The sequence below is a fragment of the Erithacus rubecula genome, assembly GCF_903797595.1.
Source record: "Erithacus rubecula genome assembly, chromosome: 1".
Taxonomy (NCBI): domain Eukaryota; kingdom Metazoa; phylum Chordata; class Aves; order Passeriformes; family Muscicapidae; genus Erithacus; species Erithacus rubecula.
Genome location: NC_136658.1, coordinates 25923772 through 25936797, shown reverse-complemented (window position 1 = coordinate 25936797; position 13026 = coordinate 25923772). Strand labels below are relative to the sequence as shown.

At 50.5% G+C, this 13026-nt stretch overlaps 3 protein-coding genes across 7 annotated transcripts in view; 2 read left to right on the top strand and 1 right to left on the bottom strand.

Annotated features, from left to right (window-relative positions):
* The window catches only part of NCAPD2 (non-SMC condensin I complex subunit D2), a 30647-nt gene extending 24874 nt beyond the window's left edge, over positions 1-5773 (bottom strand). The window contains exons 1-12 of one of the 2 annotated variants that reach the window (XM_079306205.1): positions 5498-5773; positions 5329-5404; positions 5194-5252; positions 4554-4735; positions 3877-4016; positions 3461-3588; positions 3253-3376; positions 3024-3171; positions 1942-2139; positions 1576-1710; positions 958-1042; positions 177-354 (exon numbers count right to left, since the gene is read on the bottom strand). In XM_079306205.1, the coding sequence (XP_079162331.1) occupies positions 177-354; positions 958-1042; positions 1576-1710; positions 1942-2139; positions 3024-3171; positions 3253-3376; positions 3461-3588; positions 3877-4016; positions 4554-4735; positions 5194-5252; positions 5329-5404; positions 5498-5621 (1577 nt within the window). In that variant the 5' untranslated portion in view covers positions 5622-5773. The remainder of the gene's footprint in view (positions 1-176; positions 355-957; positions 1043-1575; positions 1711-1941; positions 2140-3023; positions 3172-3252; positions 3377-3460; positions 3589-3876; positions 4017-4553; positions 4736-5193; positions 5253-5328; positions 5405-5497) is intronic. The other variant, XM_079306206.1, reaches the window with a different exon arrangement.
* A 14-nt stretch (positions 5774-5787) lies between these two features.
* On the top strand, positions 5788-6614 carry MRPL51 (mitochondrial ribosomal protein L51). The gene is made up of 2 exons (XM_079306574.1): positions 5788-6164; positions 6340-6614. Exons 1-2 carry the CDS (start codon positions 5891-5893, stop codon positions 6534-6536), a joined length of 471 nt encoding a protein of 156 aa, XP_079162700.1. The 5' UTR covers positions 5788-5890; the 3' UTR covers positions 6537-6614.
* A 2213-nt stretch (positions 6615-8827) lies between these two features.
* The window catches only part of VAMP1 (vesicle associated membrane protein 1), a 28129-nt gene continuing 23930 nt past the window's right edge, over positions 8828-13026 (top strand). For 3 of the 4 annotated variants that reach the window (XM_079306542.1, XM_079306540.1, XM_079306541.1), the window contains exons 1-4: positions 8828-8894; positions 9594-9753; positions 10627-10785; positions 11014-11065. In XM_079306542.1, the coding sequence (XP_079162668.1) occupies positions 8893-8894; positions 9594-9753; positions 10627-10785; positions 11014-11065 (373 nt within the window). In that variant the 5' untranslated portion in view covers positions 8828-8892. Of the gene's footprint in view, positions 8895-9593; positions 9754-10626; positions 10786-11013; positions 11066-11423; positions 12323-13026 lie in introns of those variants that run through there. The other variant, XM_079306543.1, reaches the window with a different exon arrangement.

Genomic DNA, 13026 nt, shown 5'->3' with positions numbered 1-13026 from the left:
CAGCAACACATCAGAGCAGAACATAAGGGGAAATATCCAGCTTTGCCCTGAACACCTGAGAAAGCAGCTCCTACCAGCATCTTGTGCTGGGTCCCCATGTCAATCCTTCCTACAGAGTAATGTTACTGGAAATCACCCTTTGGGATAAACAATGTCAAACTGCCGAGCTTTCTTACTTGTATCTCAGCTTCTTCAACAGCCCAGTGATTTGCTCTACTGTCCTCTCCACTGTTTCTTCCATTTCCAGCACCTCCTCTTCCCCTTCCTCCAGTGGCTGAAAGAGCTGCTGTGTGGCAGCCCTAACTTCTGGCAGCATTGCTTCCCACTCTTCCTCTGGGGCAACCACTGGAGCTACTTAAAAATCAGAGGGAATGAACAACACAGACTCAGTTGACACCTTTAACGGGAAGGAAAAACTCATCTGGAACTTAGCATTTCTACTTCTCCTACCCTCTCCCCAGACAAGCACTATTTCCATTGCTTATCCCACTCAGACTACAGTGAGAATAAGACAAAAACTTTGACTAAAAAAACCCAAACCACTGAGGAAAGAAAAAAAAGACAGGTAAGAAAACCATCGTTTCTTTAGCTTTGGACTTTGGTGCTGCCGACAAATCAAGTTTAAATAATATCTGACCAAAATCATGACTCAAGCAGTCCTTGAGTGGTAGAGAAGAGAAACCTGGGAGGGTGTTCATAGGCATTTTCAGTTTCTACCCTGAAAATAGAATATATAGCTATGAGGACTGTTGATTTAGACACGGATATTAATATGATCCTTTTATAACACCACCATAACGAAAATTGTTTTGAGTTTAATCCCAGTTGTCTGGTCTCACCATCTTACACAGGTAAGATCTGAGACAAAAGCTGTCACAACCTGGGAGCAATTTTAATATGAGGAAAAGTAAATTCTGGACTGTCCTAGAAAGTGGAAAGAAGAAGAAAGGTAATTACCTGCTATAGGTCTGCTACGAGCCCTCATTTCTTTCAGTTTCTGCACTTCTTTCTTCAGTGGCTCATCCAAGTCAGCAAAGCTTAGCTGAAGATGTCAGGAAGATAAGAAATATGTTAGTCATCCTCCTTTTCCTGAAATGCCAGAATTCTCTCTCTCTTCCATTCCCTGCTTTCGTTGTCAATCCCCATAGATAAACCCTGTTTTGGGAAATTGGAAGAGTAGACTCTGGCCTTAATCCTAGAATAGGAACTGGTCTAAGCTATCAGTCTAAGTAAGGCTCAGAAACTCAGGGAAGGTGCAGCTAAACACAAAGAGCTGCAGATCCATGAAGAGTATTCTAAAAAACTAATTTTGATTCCAAGGAGAGAAACCTTACAGTGGGCTCAAAACTGCTGCTCTTGACCTTCTGCATAGCTATGAATTTCACCAAGAGAGGGATGAGCCCAAGAAGTCAAAATCTGAACCTGGGAAGACCAGAAAGCTGCCACCCGCAGAGTCAAAGGCTACATTGTTCCTCCCACAAGACACAGAAACACTACTGCCCTGGCTATAGCACACTGCAGATACCTGTTTGCATGTTAGATATCTAACATATCCAGCATATTAATCACTAATACCTTGCTAGAGAAGGGATTGTTGGACAAAAACGCAGCCAGGAGCTGGATGGCATTTTTAACCACTATGACAGATTTGTCTTTGAGCCGCCCAACAGCCAGCGACACCACAGACTGAAACTGAGTCAAAGGCAGGGCCTAGAACACAAGAGCACAGATAAAGTTATCAAGAAGCCTCAGAGACTTCTCCCCCACCCCTGGGATCTTTGGTCTCTTGGAAGAAACTGCAGACACCACAGTACACAGGGATAGCACCTTCCTGTGTTAAAACTTCCATCTCTGCAAACAAAAACCAGGGTGGCAGCAATTCCCTCAGAACACACAAGATGGGAAGAGATGCCCAAAGCAGCACCACGTGCACAAACTTGCCTTGCACTGAACGATGCGGGTGAAGAGCTGCAGCACACGACTGCGAACGAAGCTATGGACGTCACACACGTGGGCCTGCAGAATATCCAGGAACTTGTCCCGAGTGCCACGGGCTGCCTCCTCCAGCTGGTCACCATTCAGCACCTGCACCAGCACTTCTGCCATAGCTGCCAGAACGGCATTTCGCATCATGTAATTCTGACAAGACAGCAGTTGTTTAACTCGGTGCAGACCAAAAGACATTTTTTGATATGCCCAGTTTGGGCCATTCAAATCCCAGGCTCCAGCCCTAAGTGAAATTTTTTCAGTATGGATATTATATTAAGCTTGGGTGAACGTAGCTGTGTCTGGAAGACAAAGTAACCTCTGCTATGAAGAAAGGATGAGAGCTGATCTTGTTTCAGCCTGCAGAAGAGAAGGCTTTGGGGAGGCACCTTCCAGTACCTAAAGGGGGCTATGAGAAAGCTGGAGAGGGACTTTTAACCAGGGCATTCAGTGATGGGGCAAGAGAGAATGGGGTCAAGGTGAAGGTAGGTTTAGATTAGATAGTAGGAAGAAATTATTTACTGTGAGTGTGGTGAGACACTTGAACAGGTTGCCCAGAGAAGCTGTGGATGCCCCATCCCTAGAACTGCTCAAGGCCAGGTTGGATAGGGCTTTGAGCAACCTGGTCTGTGCAGGGTGTCCCTAGCTGTTAAGGCCCTTCCAATCCAAACCTTGCTATCCAGGTAGGTTCATAGAAGCCAAGAACTGACATAAGAAACAATTACAGCAGGTAAAGAAAAGGTAACACAGCGACAAAGTCATTAAGTGCTGAAGAACAAGGGACAACAGCAGGGACCTCACACGAGTAGGCAGTATCCTGTTCTCTGACATCTGATAGTGACAACCAGACAGTGACAACCTGACAGGAAATGTCATGGTTTCTGTTACCTTTGCATCCTTTAGGTAAGGGCAGAACCTATTCCAATAGAGCAGGTTTTGGATACCTGAGCTTTGTGAAAGACATTCTGTTTCCAGACAGAAAAACTGGATAGCTACCATCTGACTTTTCTGGACAGGTGACTTTGCAGAAAACATACCTCCTCATCCAAGTGAGGCAGGAGAACACTCATGTTGGAGAGCACCAGAGCTGGAATCTGCTCAGCCAATTCACTTATAAAAGTAGCATAACCCTTGACTCCAGAAGCCTCACGAGCCAAATCCTGGGGACATTTCTGTCCAATTTCCCTGTACAGAAAGATGAAACAAGGAATGGGGTGCCTCAAGTTGCTTGGGATAGAAGGACAAGCTTCCAGGTATTTCTCTCACCTTAGCAGTTCACCCACCAGGCTTTTCAGACCATACTCTTTAGCCCAGAGGCTCACGGCCCGTGCAAACACTGGGGCTACATGTTCAAAGTGCTGCAGCATCTGTGTGATCTTCAGAGTGGCACCTTTCACATGTGAGAAGGAAGAAAAAGGTCAGGGAAAGTAACTGGCAATGGCTTCAGGAAGAAGGCAGAAGAGCAGGAACTCACTGAACATGTGGTTGCAGTGAACCAGAGCCACAGCAAGCAGATGTGTCACAGCCTCCCGCGTGACCCGGTACCTCTGAAGGCCGATACTTGGATTCTCCAGGATCCGGTAGCAGCTTCCTGTCATTAAGCTAAATCCAGAGAAGACAGACAGCAAACCTCACTATCACAACTTGCACAAACTTCTGTTTGAGAGATTCTCCAGCATTCTCTAAAAAACAGCAAACATTTGAAATTTTTGTGGCCGACTTGAGGAGAGGAAGTATTTCCTATACACATGGCTTTTGCCTTGAGTTGTTCCCAATGATCTGCACCCCACAGAGGGCTGTAATACAATCTCATTGGCAGATCTATCATTTAAGCTTTTAGCCCTCAGTACCAGTCACTCTTTCCACAAACATACCTGCTCCAACTCATACCTGGCAAACTCTTCTTCCACTTTTAAACCACCCCAAAGCTGACAGAGATCCAACTGCAGTAGCTGTGTAAGCAGACGTAGAAGTGGCTCCCTCTCTTCTTCCCACATGGATCCAGAAGTTTTGGCATGGTTCTTCTTGTTCTAGAAGAGATTAAACAGTGAGACACATCAGCAGTTTCACAACAGACAAAACCCCATCACTATCTTTCTTCCTTCAAAATATAAGAATTCTGTTAAATTCTACTGCATTAAGAAAGACACAGTGAGATGTGTGAGATCACAGGGGTTTTTTTTTCCCCCAATCCTTCTCTCTCAGCTCAGGCCAGCATCAATACCTCCTGTGGTTTAAGGATTATACCTGCATCCACTGTCCCATCTCTACCCACAGAAAAGAAATCTTGATAAAATACTGCGACTAAGTTCCAGCCAGAAATTGAAGAATGAAATAGAAAGGCCTGATCATCCAAGTTCCTGCTGATGTTTAGACATATGATTGTCCCATTGGCTGTTTTCCAGGCACAGTTTCAGAGAAGCAGCAGTGCTTCACATTATGCACTGCTGTTGTAGGCATCATGTTTATATAAATTCTGATATAAAATCTGATAGATACTTTGGAGTTCAACAAGCTTAAAATTTTATTTTGACTTTCGTCATCTTTCCCCCAGTCCCCTCACCTACCTTCCTACCAGGATCTACCTCCAAACAACTGTTTTTGCAGGTTTCCATTTCAAAGGCATCCATCAGGCCAGTTAGCAAATAGCAGTTCATCTTAAGAGCATTGAGATGAGCAGCTCGGTCTGCATGGCTCAGCCCAGAGTCACTCAAGATAGCAGGAAGTTCATTGGAATGATGGGTCACCACTGAGGAGAAGCAGAAAAGTCATGAGCACTCCTTGCCAGGTCCCTCAGCCATCCTCTCTTTGGGAGGCTTACAGCAGTCATCAGATTACCAAAGATGTGTGCTCACATCTCACCAGCTGTAACACGGGCTGCCCCCTGCAACCCAGACCTTGGGCATGCTGTCTTGTCCTATCCCAACAGCCCTCCATCAGCTCAGAGGAAAACTCACTCTGAGCTGATACATCCCACAGATGTATTTTCCAGGGACACGGGCAAGAGGATTTTCTGTCGGTCTGCCCTTACAGCGAACATGCACAGCTCAGCATCGTCCACCAAGATTACAGACCCGTATGACAGGAGTGGGCTGAGGGTGCAGCCCAGCTGGCCGAGTCACATTAGCCTTTGTATCATCATTGAGCTGCCAAGGGAAAACAACCTCTCCGTTAGTCCCGTGTCGGTGGGAAACAGCGAGTACCCACCGCGCACCATCAGCTCCAGGGCGTCCTCCTTGACAGCCACGCCCACGGCTCGGAAGTGGCTGCGGGACAAACACAGGGCGTAAAGAGGTGAACAAAGAGCGGCCGCCCCTCCGCCCGTCCCTGTCCCGTACTCACTGCAGCACGCTGTACACGCAGTCGAAGTGCTGCAGCACGGCCAGCGCGCCCCGCGCACGGAAGTCGGCCCGGAAAGCTGCGGCAAAACACGGAGAGGGGCGGGAGATGCACGGCCGTGAGCCGGCGGCAGCACCGTCCCAACAAGGAAGGGGGTGTGGAGACACCTTACCTGCGAGTGCGGGCGGCAGCTCGCGGGCGGACAGCACCTCCCGCACCACGTAGCGCCCGGGGCCGCCATCCCGCAGCAGGTCGGCGGGAGCGAGGGGCAGATGGAACTCCGAGACCGCCGCCATGGCCGTCACAGCCCCGTACGGCCCCGGGCGCTCGAAACAGCGCGCGCGGTCCACGCTCGCCCCGCCCCTTCCCGCCACGGGCCTATCAGCGCCCGGCGACTGCGCTGCGCGCCGGCCCCTCGCCCAATCGCCAGCTCCCCTGCCCTCCCGACCGTTAGCGCTACGTCACCCGCGCGCCCTTGAGCTCCGCGGCGGAAGGGGCGGCCCGGCGGCAGCGCCGCTCTTCCCGTCCCTTCCCGGCCCGTCCCCCGGGCACCGGGGGTCATCCCATGGCAGCGGCGGCGGCAGCGCTGCTGCTGCGAGCGGCGGGCCGGGCCCTGCTGGGCCGTGCCGCTCCCCTGCCCCGCGCCGAGCGGGGCATTAGCGACTGCGGAGGGGCGCTCTGGGCTCCCGTGCGGCCCGGCCTCCCCGTGCCGCTGTCCTCGCCCCTGGCAGGGCTCTCCCGGGCTATCCGCATCAAGGAGCCGCCCAAGCGCAAGCCGGTAGATCGGTGGACGAAGAAGCGGGCCTTGTTCGGGGTGTATGATAACGTGGGGATCCTGGGTAAGACACGCCCGGGCACCTCCCCTGCGCCGTGGCCCCGGGGCAGGAGGGGAGGGAGGCTGGACCCACCTGCGGGCTGGCGCCGCTGCCGGCAGCGAGGAGGGTGTGGGCCGGCCGCCCTGGGAATTGCCTTCTCCAGTGCCCCCTTCATCCGTCTCTGCTCTCCTGCTCTCAGGTGGCTTCCAGATCCACCCGAAGAATCTCATCATGGGGCCCACGTGGTTGCGAGGCTGGCGGGGGAACGAGCTGCAGAGGTGCATCCGCAAGAAGCAGATGGTGGGTGATCGGATGTTTGTAGAGGACTATCACAAACTCAACAAGAGGATTCGGTACTTGTACAAGCGCTTCAATCGCACCGGAAAGCACCGCTAAGGAACAGCAGCGGCTTCAGCTTTGTGAATGCCACAGTTTTGTAGCATTGCAGTCAGAATAAAGCCAGCTGTCACACAACTGAGTTCCATTGCTTTCTACAACCCTTGCTGCATATTTCTACCCTGGTCCCAAGGTCCTGCTTCTGCTACAAGCCTGAGCTCCTCTGTGCCTCCTCAGTCATTTCTGACATACTTCTTGCAGGCATCTGTTCCAATCTGCATCCCTGAACTTGACCCTCTGGTCCTCTGGTTTTTTTTGCCAGGCCTCTAGCATCCTTTCAGTCTCTGAGCCCTAGTTTCATACATCTAGCATGACAATTCCAGTATTCTTCATGGCCAAACTTTTCAAGTTAGTGCCACGAGGTCCTGCTAATACATCTTCCTGCTCATGGCTTTCCCCCTTGCCCTCACTCATCTCTGGTTAAGTGTGAATGATCCAAATGTTAGTTGAAATGCACCAAAACTTGTCTTTAAGAATAGGATTTGTCTCATTGCACACTCATGATGACTTGATCCCCTGCTAATGATACTGAATGACCAAATGGCCTTTTGTTTATAAATTAGGCATGATTTGCAAAAGTAATTCAGGCATTCAAATGTTTTTTGGTTTTTGTTTAAATTCTAGGTTCTAGTTTTCCATAACTATTGCCAGTTCCTTTGGAGGAGAAGTTATGGTGAGTCACAGCTGGTATCCCTCTAGTCCAACATCACACCATTAGATAAGCAGGCATTTGGGTACCAATTCTACCTTGGTCATTCATGCAGCTACTAAGTAACTGGGGAGTTATCTACTGACAGAATGTATCTTGCTACTCAGCACTGCTGCTCTGTCTCCGTAAGCATTTGGTTGGAAGCAGCAGGGAAGTAATGGAAAGAACATTCTTTTGGCCTAAGCCTGAGGAAAGTGAAGGCAAACTCTGTTTAAACAGCTGAAGTCCACATTCTCAGGAGCAGGGTGACAAACCTGTAGGACTTGACAAAAGGTGCTGTGGATTCAGGAAGCTTACACAGGTCCTATACTGAGCAGGTATAGCAAATCCTTGACTGAAAATATCTCGGAAGTTGGAAAAGTATCAGAGAAAGTATCTTGTCATCTTTGTCATCTCTTCATCGTTAAGCACCACCTGGCAAGGGCTCTGTGGCCACTAATTCCATAAGCTCAAACTTATTTTCAGTGGTTATTGGAACGGTCCTCACACTGCAGTGGAAAGGCTGCCAGGCTACAGAAGCTTCTTTCTCAAATTGTCCCTTCCATCTGAAAGCAGAGTGTAAAAATCTGGAGTTCTGAGGTCAGTGGTAGTCTGCAGCTATCTGCAAATCACCTGCCTCTAGTCACAATGCTACATTATTCTTTGCCTTGTAACCACGATCAAGTTACCATGCTGTAATCTGTAACATACCTGTCTTGTGAATCTAATCTGTGAGACCTGACACTAAAAACTGACATGAATCTGCATCACCTTATGGAAGGAAAAGGTGGTGTAGGTGTGAGCCCATGCTTGTCACTTGCTACTCACCACACAGAATTCTGTATGAAGAGTCTTCTTTTTCTAGTACACTCCTGCCCCTTTTTTTTTTTGTCCTGAATCGGAGAATCTCCCCTTCTGATTCAGCAAGCTTCTCCAGACATTTAAAGGGAAGAACGCCAAACACATTGCTGTTCTTGGGGCTGCTGTGGGAGCCTCATTGCTTCCAGCAGGCTGCAGAAGCTCGACTGGGACGTGTTCAGCTTTGCTTTCTGACTTGCCGTATAGTGAAAGCGGGCCAGCGACACCATCTCTTAATTGCAAGGACAGCGGCTTAGCCAGAGCCAACAGGCACACTGCGGAGGTGGGATTTCGGGAGCGCTCCGCAGCCCCCATCACAAGGGCGCCAGCCGGGCTGGGCTCCAAGAGGAACACGGAACGGGGCAGGTAACCACGATCAGGCACCGCGTCACCTACGCGGAGCGCGGCGGACCCGCTCAGGGCTGTCGGGCCGGCGGCTCCAGCGGTAGGCTGTGGATCGGGAGCGGGGCGGCGCAGGGAGCGCCGGGCAGCCGGCGCCTCCGCAGGACGGGGCGGGGCGAGACAGCAGAGCGCTGCTGCCATTGGACAACCGCAAGGCAGGGCGGGGCCAGACCGCGGAGGTCTGGGGGCGGGGCTAGCGTGATGGCCGTCTACGCGGGGCGGGGAGCGCTGATTGGCTGAGGAGGAACCCGGGGCGGTGCCGGGCTGCCGCTCCCGGCGATACAACTTTTGATTGGCTGCTGGTTCGGTGGGCGGGGCCCGCCTGTTATAACTGCGGGTCCCGGGGCTTGGGGGGCTGTTAGTCCGAAGCTCGGTAGCGGGTGTGTCGCGGTCCTGTCTGGCACGGCCATGTGAGTGTCCCCCGACCGGCCGTGGGCGCGCTGCGGTGGGCGCGGCGCGGAAGTGGTGGCTAGAGCGTGAGGGAGGGGGGTCAGTTCAGATCCCGCGTCCCGGCCGGCGGCGGTGGGGTCGGGTGGCGCATTGCAGCAGCCGCAGGCAGGGCTGCCCGCACCGCCCCCGGGCGGTCCTGCTCCCCCGCCGACTGCGTGGGTGAGTGGGTGCATGGGCCGTGCCCTGGTGACGGTGTGCAGGTCTCCAGCTGGGGACAACCTGCCTGTCGGCCCCCCACGGCGCCCAGCCCGGTGGCTGCCTGGTTCCCTCGCGGTGCCCCCGCGCTGCTTCCCGGTCCCTCTTCCCCACCTTCCTTCCTCGTCTCCTGGTCACGTCCGTGCGGCCGGGTCGCTATTCCCCCCAACCCCGGGAGGTCGCAGTGCTTGACGCGACCGCACCCGCCAGCGCCTTCGGCGAGGGTCTGGTTCCACTCCCGCTGCCCTCCTGGTTCCATTCCCCTGGGCTTGCCCCTGCTTTGGGCTCTCCCACGAGCCCGCCTGTTCCCGATACGGCGAGATCTAGCGAGGCTGCAGGCTCCCGAGGCTGCTGCCAGCACTGCTGCACCCTGGGGACACTGGGGTTCGTGTGGATTTGGGAGCGGGGTTCTCTCCTCAGCGGCCGAGTTTTCTCTTGGCTCATGTGCGTGTTACACCCCTTAGGTCTGACCCGGCGCAGCAGCCTGCTCCCGGCGCTCCCGAAGGAGGGGCTCCCGAAGGAGGAGCTCCCGAAGGGGCAGCCCCCGGCGGGGGTCCCCCCGGGGCTCCCCCCAACCTGACCAGTAATCGCCGCCTGCAGCAGACGCAGGCCCAAGTGCAGGAGGTCGGTAGCGCTGCCAGCCCTGGTGGGTGCCTGACTCTTCTCCCGCCGCTCTGCAGCAGCGATGTTCTTCGCCGGTGTCTGTCGCTGAGGGAGTGGCTCCTTCTGTCATGCCAAAGCCAGAATTAGTTAATGCTCAATACTCAAAAATAGGGTGGCAAACCTATTAAAGAGGCTGGAGGAGAGATTGCTTTATGTTTAAAGGCCACTTAATTCCAAATATTACTTCCAAGGAGCAGACTTGCTAGATTTTTTTTTGGTGCCTCCTTGTCGTACATCTCTTATGAAAATAAAGCTATACAGCATCCAGGACAGTTCGTAATCCCTGCGGGCTGCTTCAAGGGAGCCCTGTGTGCAGTGATGTGGGGAATCCTTGCCTGGCATCCCGGGATCGATGTCAGCATCTTGGCTGCTCACATGCAGTAGCGCCGTTGTGCCTCGCCGGGGCAGCAACGTGAAGCTCGCAAAGTAATTTTGCACTTCTTGGAGAGAGAGCTGAGCACGACTCCTCTCGTAAGGAGTGTGGCTTTGGCTTGCTGCTGGAACGTAGAGGTCTTAAAAACAGATGAGGGTGTGAGGCTGGTTGAAGTGTACTTGAACGGATATTTTAACAGTGAGTCTCGTTTTTGTTGGGTTTTTTTTTGGTTTTTTTGTTTGTTTTTGTTTAATTTTGTGGGGTTTTGTTTGTTTTGTTTTGTTTTTTTCATTTCAAAGTAGGCAGTGATTTGAAATTACTTCTTTCTTACCCTTATCATCCCCCTCCATGTGATTTTTATTTGTTAGTATTACAACATCAGTTATTGGCCAAGCTACTCCTCTTAACTTTTTCAGCTGTCTTTACCAATATAACTGCTCCTACTATTCTTCCTTCTGCAGGTGGTTGATATAATGTGTGTAAATGTAGACAAGGTGCTGCAACGAGACGAGAAGCTGTCCGAGCTGGATGACCGCGCAGATGCGCTTCAGGCTGGCGCCTCCGTGTTTGAAAGTAGCGCAGCAAAACTCAAAAGGAAGTACTGGTGGAAGAACTGCAAGGTGAGTTTCCTAGTGCCATGTTCTTCTTGGTCATGAGGGAGTTGGGTTACTCCTCTGCTGCAGGGCTTTGCAAGTATAGCTGGGGTTTCCTAGCAATTTCAGATGCTTAAGATTCTTTCAGTTGGCTGTCATGCCTTCAGAACCTGGCTTAGGTTCTCTGGCTGTCAGGAAGAATGGGAACTTGTCAATCTGTTCTGAATATTGCTCTTGGACAATCTTTTTCTTCAGATGATGATCATAATGGGAGTGATTGGTGCCCTTGTGGTGGTGGTGATTGCACGTGAGTATCAAAAACCTCAGGCTCAAAGGTGAGGAAGCGTCAGCTCTAGAGTACTTCAAACTTTTCCTTTTTGTTTTGAGATCTTGAGGGTCTTAGTTGTGTAAGTGTCAACTCCAGTCTTTAGGAAAGGGAGGTGGTAGTGCTGGAACTCCCTCTCTTGGTGTGAAAATGGTATGCTTCATCTAGTAATATGAGTAATGGGGGATCAGATAAACCTCCTAGTATGAGGAACATTTACCCTGGAGTGGGTGGGTTGGCAAGTCCTTCCCTGGTGGGTGATTGGGAGTTCTGAGGGACCTTTGGTGTAACTTGCCCTTTTGTTCTTTCCTTTTTTCTTTTTTCTATTGCTTTTTCTCAGTCTACTTTTTTACTTAAATGTAGCTCCTTCAGTCTGCAGCCTCCTGTCCCCTGTTATCTTGCCTGTCTCTTCTTGCCTCTGAATTTTCCCTTTCCTTCCCTTTCACCTAGCTTCTTCATTGATTTCTTTATTGGTTTAAATTTATCTCCTGTATAGGACTCTGAGCTGCTTACTAAACATAGGTAGACTTTTCAATAGCTGCTGCAGTTTTAGGGAGTATCCTCTAAGTTTAGAGGAAAGGAAAAGAGGAAGAGTGGGTAGCTATTTGCTCCTGCACTTATGCAGGGAACTTTTTGTGTTTATTTTTGGGTGTAAGCTTGTCAAATAGTGCCTGTGTGAACTCTAGCAAAATAAGAATGCCTTAACACAGTGCCTTTTGGGATGAAGGACTTCAGCACGTGAGAGTCTTTAGTGTTCTGCCTAAAAAGAGTGGCAGCATGACTTGAGCTTTTCATTGAGCTGCTGAAATAAAAGCTAGTTTTGTGTTGGCCAGTGGCTGAGCCATCTAAGCTGCACGTAGTGATGTAGATTTCTCTAGCCATGGAGAGGTGAGCACTTGAAGAACTGATTTATTCTGCCTGTCCTTATTTCCAAGTGACTTGCTGCCTGAACATGGCCATTTCAGGTTTTATAAAGGAGGGCCTACATGATTACCTCAGTCAAGTGCAACAGGCTAAACACAGTTAAGTGAAAGGAGCATTGCTACTGTCTAAAAGGCATGTGTGGGAGTCAAGTCTCTCTCCACAAGGAACAAATGAACAACAATTAGTCTGGTGGGGAGTGTCAAATATGCTTTTCATCTATGCACACCCAAGCCAGGACACTGTAGCTTCCTACTGTCTTGTACCTTTCCAGAAGGAAGACTTCAGAGTAGTGGCAGAATTGGTATTTTGCTTTTGTGTGACAGGGTTGAATGTCAAGGAGACTCACTGCCATAGCAGATAGAGGTGAAGGGCATTTGAGGTATTCCACATGAGACCAAATGAGCTGCACAGCTTTCTGATCAAGACCATCCACTCTGTTTCTGCTGCCACAAAACCCTAACTTTCAGCAGCAGCTACAAAACACTTGAAATGGTTAGCTGGGGATTCAAAGGGAAATGCTGCTCTGAGCATGGATATTGCAAAGTGACATGAGATGTCCCAGTTTGGCAACTTATGTCTGACAGATCTTGCTGATCAAACTGAATCCTACTACTTGCTATGGTTTCTTCTGAATTTAGGTCCAGGGTGATCTCTGGAAATAAATTTGTGGCAGTGGCTTTCTGTGAGCTATTCCCTTGTTCTTGTTCATTGAAGGTAACAAGAGCTGTGTTGTTTGAATGTGTTGTCAGACATGGGTTAAATGAGCTGCCCTGTTTCTGTAGTCTTCTGAGGAATGTGTATCTTGTCTTTTAACTTTTTTTTTAACAAACTGACCTGTAGCCTGTAATCTAGACTGGAAAGAGGGTACTCCTTTAATTTAGAAAGTTCTGCCTCTATTTTAGAATACATTGGGATCTCTTTAGGCTTAAGAGGAGGCAGGGATGACATCGCTGGAGTTCCCAGATAGGAGTGAAGTAGAAAAGATGGGAGGAGCAGACGTGTTTTGTTTCATTGGATGT

Bases quoted from the DNA above. Each gene is read 5' to 3' on its own strand.
- MRPL51 (XM_079306574.1), top strand. From the start codon at position 5,891: ATGGCAGCGGCGGCGGCAGCGCTGCTGCTGCGAGCGGCGGGCCGGGCC. The intron at 6,165-6,339 runs GTAAGACACGCC...TCCTGCTCTCAG, and splicing joins TGATAACGTGGGGATCCTGG to GTGGCTTCCAGATCCACCCG.